Source organism: Microtus oregoni, unplaced genomic scaffold (assembly GCF_018167655.1).
Source record: "Microtus oregoni isolate MIOR12 unplaced genomic scaffold, Mior012 000017F_ref0000208, whole genome shotgun sequence".
NCBI lineage: Eukaryota > Metazoa > Chordata > Mammalia > Rodentia > Cricetidae > Microtus > Microtus oregoni.
This window is the reverse complement of record NW_024543076.1, coordinates 13,963,003-13,976,553: the sequence shown is the minus strand read 5'-3', so window position 1 is coordinate 13,976,553 and position 13,551 is coordinate 13,963,003. Positions and strand designations below refer to the sequence as shown.

The 13,551-nt window shown below is 40.4% G+C and overlaps 1 protein-coding gene across 1 annotated transcript in view; it reads left to right on the top strand.

Annotated features, from left to right (window-relative positions):
- The window catches only part of Mdn1 (midasin AAA ATPase 1), a 125,961-nt gene that overhangs the window by 54,616 nt on the left and 57,794 nt on the right, over positions 1 to 13,551 (top strand). Inside the window, exons 36-48 of the mRNA XM_041667517.1 lie at positions 552 to 760; positions 1,429 to 1,551; positions 3,627 to 3,824; positions 4,866 to 4,973; positions 5,295 to 5,483; positions 6,168 to 6,257; positions 6,345 to 6,608; positions 6,754 to 7,015; positions 8,384 to 8,543; positions 9,747 to 9,863; positions 11,263 to 11,471; positions 12,481 to 12,629; positions 12,951 to 13,162. Of these exons, the coding sequence (XP_041523451.1) occupies positions 552 to 760; positions 1,429 to 1,551; positions 3,627 to 3,824; positions 4,866 to 4,973; positions 5,295 to 5,483; positions 6,168 to 6,257; positions 6,345 to 6,608; positions 6,754 to 7,015; positions 8,384 to 8,543; positions 9,747 to 9,863; positions 11,263 to 11,471; positions 12,481 to 12,629; positions 12,951 to 13,162 (2,290 nt within the window). The remainder of the gene's footprint in view (positions 1 to 551; positions 761 to 1,428; positions 1,552 to 3,626; positions 3,825 to 4,865; positions 4,974 to 5,294; positions 5,484 to 6,167; positions 6,258 to 6,344; positions 6,609 to 6,753; positions 7,016 to 8,383; positions 8,544 to 9,746; positions 9,864 to 11,262; positions 11,472 to 12,480; positions 12,630 to 12,950; positions 13,163 to 13,551) is intronic.

The following is a 13,551-nucleotide window of genomic DNA, read 5'->3' as shown; positions in this document are numbered from 1 at the left end:
AGTAGATTGGCTTCTCTCCTGCTCCTCCCTCCTTAAATTGCCTCTGCCAAATAATATTAGTTTTGTGCTAGGATTGAACCCAGCATCTCTGACGTGATTACACACCTCCTACAGCACTCTTAACATTTATTACTGTTGCTTTCATGTCGGGGTCATCTGTCATCTAGTCCTTTCCTCTACGAGGAATAATTATTGAGCACACGAAATGTGCAGAGGCACAGTGACAGTTACTGAAATACCTCCTCAAAGTGATGCTTGTACTAAGAATGCATAGTATTCGAAATGTAGTTTATGAGAATGTCAGCAGCTAGATCTGTATTTGTGGTGTTGTTGATGTGTATGGTTGTACTAGGCACAGTTGAGAAAAGTATTTTACGGGCTTCAAAATTCTGTAAGGCATTATAGATCCAAAGCTGGGAGAATCCTGAAAGAGGGGATAAACATTTTGTTCCAGTAGTACTCACCGATAGTAGTAGATAACATTGGGTGGAGAGGTGTATAGGGTTTGATTGCCCTTAGCTTGTGTCTCACTTTACTTTTCTTTACTTAAGGACCTGTCCTGAATGGGCACAGTATTGCTGACTATGCACTCAGTGCAGGCACCACAGCTATGAATGCACAAAGGCTCTTAAGAGCTGCTAAACTGAACAAACCTATTCTCCTGGAGGGTTCACCTGGTGTTGGCAAGACAAGTTTGGTGGCTGCATTAGCAAAGGCCTCAGGAAATACCCTGGTTCGAATCAACTTGTCAGAGCAGACGGTAAGCATAGGCAACCTAAAATGCATGAGATAAAAGAGAGGTACGATTGTCTACTTATATAGATTCCCGATGAGAAATCATGACTCTCAGTACCACAGCTATGTCACACGGTGATAAATCTTCCTTCCAGAAGCCTCCAAACTAAGTCTTCTGCATTCTTCTCTTATTTAGATGTTTTAATTCCAATTTTGTTTTGACAAAGAACTGCTCATTACTGTATGTAATGTACCATTTAATTTTTTTCCTTTCTCAAAAATCCTAGAGGTAAAGTAACTTTTTGGAAATTACCTTATGAAAATGTGGGACAAAGATGAAAAATTAATTGGGATCTGGGAACAAGACCTTGGCATTGTTACTGCTCTTGCTAATAATGTTTGTGCTAAAGCTCACCAGTTGATCTCCAAGAACTAATGACCTGAGCATCTGTTCAAGGAGAGTGGTACTTGGTGCATTTTGATCAGAAGATTCTTGGGGCATGTTTGGGCTCCTGGTAGATGGTGTCTGGTATAGTTGGGACACTACAGGAAAAAGAAAAAAGGAGGGTCAGGGAATATTGTATAAGGTCCACCCATGCATTTATCATTTCAGATTTAGGGTTTCAGGTTCCAATAGATTTCTTTATATAAATTTTGTTTTTTATTTGGTAATGGTGTGACCTTTTGTTCCAGGACATAACTGATCTGTTCGGAGCAGATCTACCTGTTGAGGGTGGCAAAGGTGGAGAGTTTGCCTGGTGTGATGGACCCTTGCTGGCAGCTTTGAAAGCTGGCCATTGGGTTGTGTTGGATGAGGTGAGTATCAGGACCAAGATGGGACCACAAATGGCTAAAAAGCCATCAGAAAGTGCAGAACAAGGTATTTTAGTGGAGGGGCTTATGACGAGGACAGATAAGACGAATAAAGAGTCCTTTAATGTCATTGCTAGTCAGAAATGTCTCATGGCAGAGTGCACGTGCAGAAGGATAATTCATGTTGTCTTCCTTGATTCACTGGCATTCTTTCACCAAGATCATCTTCATACTGAGTTTTCACCAGAGAAAAGCCATGTCTCTCTTTATTCACATCTCTGGCAGACTTACTGTTCTCACATTTATTTCAGAAGTACTTTGCAAATTTTATCAACCACTTCAGGTTTTAATAATGCTCCAGGGTAGCTGGAGATAGATATACACAATGACATAAAAAACAGTAAATAATCAATGTTAAATATATATATTTAAGGGCTGAAGAGCTGACTCCAAGCTCAGGAGCACTGACTGCTCCTCCAAATGACCTGGGTTCAATTCCCAGCACCCACATGGTAGTTCACAACTGTCTGTAACTCCAGTTCCAGGGGAATGGACACCCTCACAGAAACACACTTGCAAGCAAAACTCTAATGTTCATAAATTAAAAATAAATAAAAAAATTTAAAAGCCCAGCGCTCATACACACACAATTAAGAGTGCTAAGTGCTAAATCTTTTGGGAGTTCTTCAATGTTAATTCAGAAAGCGGCTGGATGGGATGGCAGTTTCATTGGACGCAGACCTCTCCTCTGGTCCTAGATGACAAGGGGAGTGTTCTATGAGAATCAGTTAGCTGATTTGCTCTCTGCTGGCTTGGGGCAGATACCAAGGAGAGATAGGTACCCATGGTTATAGAGTGGGGCAGGTCAGAATATTTATTTGCAAAAGAGAGAGCTTAGATTTAAACTAAAGGCCACACTGACTGTATTCAAGCTCACATCCAGGGATTGAAGGACAGTCTGGGCTTGGATACCCACTTAGAGCAATTTTCTATTTGGGCATGTACAGACTTCGCCCTGCTTATAAGACATGATGAGGTCCTAGTAGGAAGAATTCAGGTAATTGCTTTTTATTGATTTGCATTCTTCCACTCTCTTTTTCAATGTTATCTAAAGACCATTTGTGTCTCATATCTGTGAGCTCTGATACAGAATCTGAAGGCCTATATTTAGTTCATTTTTTCTGTCCTCAATTGCAAAACAAAAAATTGGTTAAACCTCTGTAGACAGACCCACTTAGTGTTGTTATATCACAACTTTGAAACCCATTTGAAGATGTTGTTCAGGGGCTGGAGAGAGGGCTCAGCGGTTAAGAGCACTGGTTGTTCTTCCAGAGGACCTGGGTTCAATTCCCAGCACCCACATGACAGCTAACAACTGTCTGTAACTCCAGTTTCTGGGGATCTGATACCTTCACACCAATCCACATAAAATAAAGTTAAATAAATTAAAAAAAAAGAGGATGTTGTTCAGTCAGCATGTTATTACAGAGACCAGTGAAAGTTCATTATAATCCACATAATTAAATGTGTTCCAAGATTAAAAGTTTGTTTCAAGTTTAGTCTTTTTATTTCCTTTTCTTACTTAAAAACTTACAGGGTGTAGGATGGATGGTTTGGTGGTTGGGAGCACTTGTTGCTCTTTCAGAGAAGTGCTCTCCAGTTTCCAGCATTCACATTAGTTGTTCCCAACCACTAATAACTCCAGTTCCAAGGGGTCTTAGAGCTTCTGACTTCAGCATGCACCAGGAACACATATGGTATACATGCATACATACATACATACATACATACATGCTAGTAAAGTGCTAGTACACATAAAGTAAAATAGATAAATCTAAAAAGCTTAAAGCCACATATAGAGTTTATATTCATGCATATTTCTAAAATTATATAAATTTAAATTTATATATAATTTTTATCCTAACCTAAATCTCTTAAATATATGAGAAATAAAATGAGTTTCCCTGATTTCAATCAAGAAAATCTATTTTACTTTACTACTCATTATTTCCCTCTCTTTTGTTTTAGTTATACTATGAAATAATGAAACAAATATTTGTGCTTTCTCTCCCAAATAGCTTAACTTGGCTTCTCAGTCTGTGCTTGAAGGACTCAATGCTTGTTTTGATCATCGAGGAGAAATCTATGTACCAGAGCTAGGCATGAGTTTTCAAGTTCAACATGAAAAGACCAGGATTTTTGGTTGTCAGAATCCCTTTAGACAAGGAGGCGGGAGGAAGGGCTTGCCTAAGTCTTTCCTTAACAGATTCACTCAGGTAAGATTCCCTGCTGCCTTAGAAACTAGTTGATACTAGCATATCCACTGTGTCTGTAATCGAGGACTTGCTGAATGGCCCTCCTTTCCTGCCTTACCCTGTTGTACTGCGACCTGGAGACTGATTGCTTACCATCTACACAACAGTGAGGTCACCGCCCTTGTAGGGCTTTGTTAATACTCTCTGCCGTAGAGACTGGTCATTAGTAATTTCAGGTGATGATCTTTTACAGGTTTGTAATGAAAGTAATGTATTGTATTTCAGAATTAAAATTTGTGAACGAAGAACTGACCTGAGCTGGGCATGGTGTTACATACCTTTAATCCCAGCTCTCAGGGAGCAGAGGCAGGTGGATCTCTTTGAGTTCAAGGACATCCTAGTCTACATAGTGAGTTCCAGGACTACACAGTGAGACCCTATCTCCAAAAAAAAAAAATTTCGACAGTATCCCTCCATCTATCATTAGCAAAATAAAAAATGTTACATCTTTATATGCATGCTTATTTTTGTTGGTATTGTTCAGAGTTTGATTAATTTAGAATTTGGAAGTACCTCTAGATGTTAGCTCTGATATCCTGTCCATTGATGATTAAGAAATTGCTGAGGATCCCTTAACAATGTTTATTGTGCTGAAGAGTTAAGAGCACTGCTTGCTCTTGGAGAGGACCCTGCTTTGATTCCCAGCATGAAAGAATTTTTATTATGAAAACTATCAAAACAGAAAAGTTGAGTACATTTTATAGCGATCATGTTCATACTAACTGTCTGAGTCTGAAATTATTTAAGAGTACTGGTAGGAAATTGTTGACAACAAATGCATTCTAAAAGTGAACTGCATGAGTCTCTTCTCTAATTTACTAGGTAAAATTTAAAAGCCAAGCCTGTTGTCTATATTTTGAAACTCTATAGTTTTTTCACTGTAAGAAATTTCTAAAGTTCAATTATTTCTCTTTAGCATTAAGTAGAACTACCACAGAACATGGTAGTATAGTCATTTTCTAGACAAAAGCATTGATACTGTGTCGTGTTTGGGTTTTTTAGGTCTTTGTGGATCCCCTTACTGTAGTTGACATGGAGTTCATTGCCAGTACTTTGTTCCCAGCCATTGACAAAAATATTGTTAAGAAAATGGTAGCTTTTAATAACCATGTAAGTACCAACTTGTATTAATCTTTTCTCTTTAAAATCAGCATTCCCTTAGAACAAACCTCTACCAGTCTAATGGAAGAAAACGACAGCATCTGCAAGTTTGTATTGGGGTGTGTGCTACCCTTCTGATGGCCACAGCCTCTGTGCAGTGTGGGGCACAGCAGTGATGCTTGCAGAGTCATTTGGAAGTTTAGGTTAGGAGGATCCATTTGAATCAAACCTATTAATTCCCATTTAAATCCCATATGTATGTGTAATATAGTGTTACATAGTGCAGTGTCTGGTAGGGTATGATTGTCAATAAGAATGTTTTATTTCTAGATTGATCATGAAGTGACTGTTGAGAAGAAATGGGGGCAAAAAGGAGGACCCTGGGAATTCAACCTCCGAGACCTTTTCCGCTGGTGTCAGTTGATGCTGGTTGACCAATCTCCTGGCTGCTATGATCCTAGCCAGCATGTGTTTCTAGTTTATGGTGAAAGAATGAGAACCAGGGAGGACAAAGAGAAAGTGAGTCGCATACTTCGTTTATCTTTTTTCGTAAGAACTGATTCCTTCGAAAGATGACATTCTTCTTCTTTTGTGTTTATTAGTATTTTAGTTCTCCTACCCATCTCTCACTGACTCCTTAGGCTTTAAAAAGAAATCTTTATACCTGTAGTTGATAGAAACTTTGTGAAGGCAGTGTTTCAGGGAGTCCGTATTATTGATTAGATGAATAATTTATGATAATGATAATTTATGAAGTGGAAATAATAACTATTCTCCAATGCAGTGCTCTGACTAATACATTTTTCCTCATAATCTTCAGGTTAGCACTGATTTTTTTTCCGTTTGTTTATTCCCCCCTTTTTGTAAGTCCATGGTGACCTCGGTCCATCTCACTGTCTCCCAAGTCCTGGGATTAAAGGTGTCTGTCACCATTGCCTGACTTCTAGTGGCTTTAGCTTTGCCTCTGATCTTCTGGCAAGATTTATTTATTAAAATACAAGTAATATACTGCTGTAGACTATAGGGATGTGCTACAATACCCAGCCTTATCCCATGATGTTTGCACGAAAAAACTCGAAAGGATTTGCTGGTATTGTCTAAGTATGGTGGCTCGTCGCTGTGCTTCTTCTCTGAGAGGATCCATTTTAGCATCTGGTAAGAACTTATAATGATTTATATTCTCGTTTCCTTATCTTCCTTTAGGTCATCACTGTGTTTAAGGATGTGTTTGCTTCCGATTCCAAGCCATACATGGGAACTAGACTGTTTCACATCACTCCATATGATGTTCAGGTAAAGAGACGGGATACCCCTTTCCCCTTTGACTGTTTTCCATAGCTGCTTCTAGCTCACTAAATACCACTGCCATATTTCCTCCAGATCGGCTACTCAGTCCTTTCTCGCAGCAGCTATGTTCCTCATCTATCCCACCGGCCCCTGTCGCTCCTACACCAGTCATTCCAGTCTCTGGAACCCATCATGAAATGTGTGCAGATGAGCTGGATGGTCATCCTTGTGGGACCATCCTCTGTGGGCAAGACCAGCCTGGTCCAGCTTCTGGCACACCTTACTGGCCACACCTTAAAGATCATGGCAATGAATAGTGCAATGGATACTACTGAGCTTCTGGGTGGATTTGAGCAGGTACCTGGTATACTTTTATATATTTGTCAGGCATATCACAACAAACTTGTGGCCTGTTATGGGGATTTTTCTGTTAGTGGTGACTACATATAACAGTATCCTTTTGCTTTGGCCAATGGCTTTTCATGTGCTCTGGAAATTGCAGGTTGATCTTATCCGACCTTGGAGGCTGCTACTTGAGAAGGTAGAGCGCACTCTCAGGGTACTGCTAAGGGACAGTCTTCTTACCAGTGCTGATGACACAGAAGTAGTATTGCGAGCCTGGAGCCATTTCCTTCTGACATACAAACCCAAATATCTTGGTGAAGATGGTAAAGGTGTAACCATAGAGATTGTCAACAAACTGGAAGCAGTATTGCTGCTTATGCAGCGACTCAATAGTAAAATCAACTCCTACTCCAAAGCAGGTATGATCTACTTGGCATCTTGTGTCTTTTTATAGGAATGTTTGTAAATGTCATGTCATATTTTTAATTCCATGTAATGATTACTACTTAAGACTTGAATGTTCACTTTGAAAGTAAAATGCTGAAAGAAAGGATTTCAAATTGATGATACTGAAAAAGGCAATAGGAAAATAGCTAGTTACCAAGCTCGTTTTATGTTCTTCATTTTATGCTTATTCAGCTGCAGGTCAATCCATAACATCCATCACTGGGAAGTATCACTTCCTACTACTTCTCACAAAATAAGCATTTTCATTTTCCCTCTGTCTAAATGTTTCTGGATGTTAGATATTGATTTTAAACTGTGAAGCACTACATTGTATTTTATTTTTTCAAGTCTGTTGTTCTTTTTCTGGTAGGTAATAAATTGGCTATGAATTATTTTAATCTTTCTAAGATAGCTTTACACTTTTCAGGCCTGGGAAGGAATAGCATTTCCTCTTGTGACATTACCGTGAAGCATCTCACTTGCTGAATGCTCTGTGTTTGCTGAGCTTGCTCCTTGGGCTAGTGGGAACTGGAGAGACCCAGTTTTATTCCAGCCCAGTCTTTATACAGATCACTTTTATAAAGATGTGCAGGTCATTTACCCAAAGGCACAAGGTCCTCCTCCAGGGACTTTGTATCCTTTTTTGAGGAGCCTCTCCTTTAAAGTATGCTGCTGCCCTTTCAAGTTGCTCCACTGGGCCTCAATTCAGGGAGACCCTGGTATCTTTGGTTTCCTTCCCCTTATTTGTAGCTTCCTACATAAGCAATTATAGAGTTTCATCTTGGTTTTACCTTCCTGCTCTCAGGTACACAGTGTTGTGCTCCCTCTTACTCTGTCATGTTACCACCTCCTCCTCCCAGTTTTCAAGTTAAAAATGGGAACTTAAGTCTATTCTCATGGCTCAAACCAAGAATCCAATGTAGCATATCTAACAAAAATTACCATTTGAAAAATTCTAGACAAGGACTGTTAGACTGTAAAGTATTTGTGAGCTATATCTATAGATGGATGGATAGATGGATAATCTCATCACTAAAAAATCTAGTGGCATTAATTATACTTTTGTCAACTTACAGCTCTGTAATGTAGAATTATAATGCAGTGGATGGGAGACCTTCCTTCAGACATTTTTTAAATTGAAACACTAAAATTATTCACCAAAGTCAGCCCTGAGTATGTAGCTATTAATTTGGAAAGTTATTGAAAGTTTTTGTCTGTCCTAAACATAATTTTATTATCTCTATTTAAACAAGGGTTGGGTAGGAGGCTGTAACTTTATTATGATTACTGTATTTTATTACTATTATTGTAACTTTATTATGATTACTGTAATGTTACAGACTTCACCAAACTTGTCGAGGAGTTCCGAAGTTTCGGGGTGAAGCTTCTGCAGTCAGCCAGTGGCCGGAGTCATGGCAGCTTTGAATGGGTTGACAGCATGTTAGTTCAGGCCCTGAAGTCTGGAGATTGGCTTTTGATGGACAACGTTAACTTCTGCAAGTAAGAACCCAGTCATGTCCAGTTATGCCCAGTCATGAGTGGATCTAGCTGAAACTTGGCGTGTGTTTGCTAACTGTAAACACGCACTGGGGCTCCCTACATTAGGTTGAGAAAGCTATTGACTTTCTCCCCTACCAGTGCATCTTCCGCCATTCTTAGACTGCCATATGGTGAACATACTAGATGACTGAGTGAAGGCTAACAAAATTGGTTTGCTTTTCTAAAGAGCACTAGACCTTTAACATTAGATATTACTTGTTAGGATCATTTTAAATACTGATTGTCTGAAATAGAGGATCTGATATAGACAAACGTTAGTAAGTATTACCAATGACCATAATTCATATTTTTATCCTAGAATGAGAAAAGGGGCAAGGAGGAAATTGCTATAATAGGAGTTATTTTTAAGTAGTGCTTTCTCTGAGAAGCTTTATTTGGATATTTTCAATCGAAATCCAGTTTCCTTCCAGTGTATTTGATAATTTTAAGGGGGATAGGAGATAGATCTATCTGATACTTTTTCCATGTTTTATTTACTCAATGAATGGTTCCTTTATATAACTATGTGACTTAAGGAGTGGGAATGAGAGAAGGGAGTTGGCCCTTGTGTTGGAGCCTGCTCCCATAAGATCAGCAGGAGGTATCTGGGGGTGGGGGTGAGGTTTATGGAACTGTTAGATTGAAAGAGATAGACAACAAACACAGGGTAGTTTTGGGGACTGCCAGCTTACTCTGTGCAGCCACAAGTGTATTTCAGAACCTGCTTATATACAAAAGCAGAACAAAGTACAGCATAGGCAGTCAGTCAGTATCTAATCATTCTTGTCCTTGAGTAAGCAGTTTCAAAATCTTCCTCCATGTTCCTCAGATTTGTCAGCAGCAGTATTCTCTCTACTAAATAGTGTATTCTTTTCTCATGGGCAAAATGTTTTTTGCTGTGGCTTAATTAGAACCTTCTCCCAGCCCTCAAGGATACTTGAGAAAGCAGAGCAGGGAGGCTTGTTGACTTCTAAGTCAGAATTGACTCCAGGTAGAAACTGGGTCACTTGTGTGCTTATCACACCCTTGGAGGAGATCACAGTGCTATATGGAATGATCTGTGGAAGCGAGATGTGGGTCCCAAAGCAAGTGCAAACTTGTGCAAGAGTAATAGAGTCAAAGCAACATGTCAGCCTAAGTATCATTTGAATTCTCATTATGCAGTCCCTCAGTGCTGGATCGTCTGAATGCTTTGCTCGAGCCTGGTGGTGTCCTCACCATTAACGAGAGAGGAATGGTGGATGGAGCCACTTCCACAGTAACACCACATCCCAGTTTCAGGTACTTCTGTCTCTCAACTTTCTAATAAAAAATTTGGTCGCTTCAGTAACAAAGGCAGATATATCTAATAGAAACTCTTTGTAAACTGTGCACCATGTTCTGAGAAGGCAACCTTCAGTTAAAACATATATATTAAGGCCCTCTTGTTTCCCACATACTTGTTAGGCTTTGAGGACAGCAGGATACAAAAGGGTCCTTTTCTGGAGTTAACAGTAAAATGTAGAAAGTCAGTCATAATCCTTTGCTGATAGCCCAGGGAAAAGAAAATGTGTCCTGTGTTACAGGATCACATGGGTGGGACTTGTGAAACAAGGATGGCATCCATGGTTTGCGTGGATTGACTGGACAGATGGGAAGCTGTTTATTAAGAAGGGCATACTACCAGAAGAGCAAGTTAGGTCTGGGACAGCCAGCCAGGAATCCATTCTTTCTGTTTCTGACTAAGGGATGAAACAGAACCAAACATGAGAATGTGGAGCAGCATGGATGAAGAAAAATGGACTGTTAGCAAGAGTCGTGCTGGCTAGGTTTATGTCAGCCAGATACAGAGTGGAGTCATTTCAGAGGAGGCAGCCTATGCTGAGAAAGCTGCTCCTACTAGATTGTCTGTGGGCAAGTTTGTAGTGCATTTTCTTGACTGATGGTGCAGGAGGGCCCAGCTTACTGGGTGTTGCTACTCCGGGTCAGGTGGTCCTGGTTATTATAAGAAAGCAGGCTGATCAAGCCAATAAGCTGCAGTCCTCTGTGGTCTCTGCCTCAGTTCCTGCCTGCTGCCTCTTTAGATAGTAGACTGGGATGTGGAGCTGTAAGCTGACGTGAACTCATGGTGCTTTATCACAGAAGTAGAAGCCTCACTAAGGTCCGAGTTCACTGTTCTTTTCTGCTCTCTGTGAATGGATGGAACAGCCGGTTAGGATGGCCGGAGTGGGAGAGTTTCCGAAAGCAAGACTCTGAGTTCTCAACACGGGTCCTTAAAAAGCCAGTATATGCTGGTGGAGAAAGGGCTCAGGGGTTGCAGCTCTTTCAGAGGTCTGGAGTTTGGTTATGAACACCCACGTTCAGCACCTAAATAACTATAAGAACTCTAGCTTTAGGGGATCTGACACCCTCTTTAGGACTCTGCAAGCATCCACACATACATATGTACCCATTCAAGATAAAAATAATTCTTTACAAACAAAAGTGTAGGCATAAGGAAATTGATGTAGTGGTGTTGATGTGTGTTAAAAAGAGAGGTGTGGGTAATAGTATCATAACACCATGAGATGGTGTTACCTTCTTCAGTGGATTTCCTGTAGGTGAGACACATTTGGTGCTAGAGGCCCAAACCATTAGTTACACTGGGATTTGATTTTCCTCTCCTTCTCAATTTCCTTTTTTATTATTTCTTATTTATTAGGCTTTTTCTTTCCATGGATCCTATTCATGGAGAAATTTCCCGAGCTATGAGGAATCGTGGACTTGAAATCTACATTTCAGGAGAAGGAGATGGAAGCAGCCCAGATAACCTGGATTTGAAAGTTCTGCTTCACAGCCTTGGGTTGGTGGGGGACAGTGTGTGTAACATCCTCTTGGCTCTGCACACAGAGGTCCAGAGCATTGTTAGAGGTGAGCTTCTTGACTTCTGAGCCTTTGCAGTTGTAATGCTGTAGCAATTCTCGTGGCTCTGTTGGGCCTGTAGGCCAGGATTTCTCACATTTGCTGTGCATTGAAATTAAAGTGATCAAAAAAGTATGTTTAAAATGTTATCTCCAAATACCTCAAGAAGTGGAGTTCTGCTCCTCTGAGTGAACTGTAGCTGTCAATCTTTTAAACTCAATAGGGAGCTACAGAGATGGCTCTGTGGTTACAAGCACTTGCTTTTCCAAGAGGCTGGCATTTATTTAGTTCCTAGCACCGTCAGTGAACTCAAGGGAATCCAACGTTCTTCTTGCCTCCTTGGACACCCATATTTGATGCACAGATTGATACGTATACATATAATTAAAGCAATAATGAGTACATGCCCCTCCAACAGGGACCATGTCTTGAGTAATTCCGCTTTATGATTCAAGAGCTTTACCTTCATGTCTTCTGGGTCACCATTGTCCCTTATGAAGGGGAAATAACGTAGAAACTTTGAGTTGAAGCAGCTCTAATTTTGTCATTTTTTTTTTCATGCAGTAAAAGAACGAGTAGCAATAGGTGAAGTAGTTTTTACTATTTACTGAGTAATTGCTTTGTGCTGAGTACAGTTCAGTCTATCTGTTCTGCATGCTTGCTTCCCTGTCACAGATGAGGCCCAGTGGCTGAAAATGTCAGAATTACTTATACTGACAGTTGGGATTTCACAGAGGGCCTGTTGCCCTTTGTGTGGTGTGTCAGCTTGAGATTAAAGATACAGTGACAGCTGTCAAAGAGTTCTGATACACTGCTAGAGGTCAGAGAATAAGAGGGAAGACAGACGGGGGAGAGATAGGAATGTTATTACCCATCTGTTGAGCTCTCGGAAGACCCCAGATACAAAGCAAGTACATGGTTAGGAGTCAGTGTACAGAAGAGTAAGGATATATTTATCAGTTTTTAGCAAAGATTTAGAACACCTTTGGTCACATATGGCAATGTTTTGTTTTTCTAGGTTCTCCGACATCATCACTTTCTACTCTCAGTCAGGCTGCCATATTCATTGTTCAGTACCTACAGCGAGGTCTGAGTTTAGACAAAGCCTTTTTTGAAGCATGCTGGGATGTGTACGTCTGCTCTCAGCACTCAGCGGCAAACCGGAAGGTACTGTGAATGGATTATACCACCATCTAAGTTGTAACACTGAAGTGGAGGCAACTTTGTGAATGGCAACTTTTAACAGAGTTGACTGCTCTCTTGTAGAGATCTGTTATCTAGGTTCTTTTCTGGAAAATGGTTTTAATTTAAATATTCCTTTCCCTAAACATTGGTAAAAATTTAACTAATGTTATTCATTAAAGAATGTGTCTAAGAATTGTTTATTGGTGGCTGTGTGAGCCTTGGAATCTCTCACGCATTTGTCTGTTGGTGATTTTGATAATGTCACTGTGTCAGTGCTCTTGACTTGTGTTTCACATTCTGCAGCTTGTACAGGCTTTGCTGGAGAGTCAAACTTCATCTCTGCAAGCTCGGGAAACCTGGGGACACTCCATTCTTGCCACAGGGCTGTGGCCAGATTCTGTGCCTTCAGCTCTCTTTGCAACAGAAGATTCTTGCCTGTCTGTCATCCGAAGTGATGGGCAGATCCTGGCATACTGCCTCAACAGGATGAGCATGAAAACTAGCAGCTGGACAAGGTCAGCAGAGCCTTTAGTGTGTTCTCTTGGACAGCCTTTGCAGAGGTCAGCCAGCCCAGCATTTGTGACCCCTTATTATCAAATTTCTACTGTTTAATATGGCTATTATTATCATCAGTCCCATTTATTTTAGAAGTCTGATGAGTAGACTGATGAGCCAGATGTTCTGTTTATGGCTGTTATATGCTCATAGAGAGCAACCAATCAGAATGTGTATCCACACACTAGGGATGGAATCCAGGCAGAGCCTTTGTCGTGCTGAGCGTATTTCTGCCACTCAACTACACCCCATCCCTAACTGCGTGTCTCACTGGTTGGTTTGGTTTTTGTTTGGTTTTTTTTGTCTTCATCTCTTTGATAAGGTTGTTTGCAAAACCATTATCTTTGAG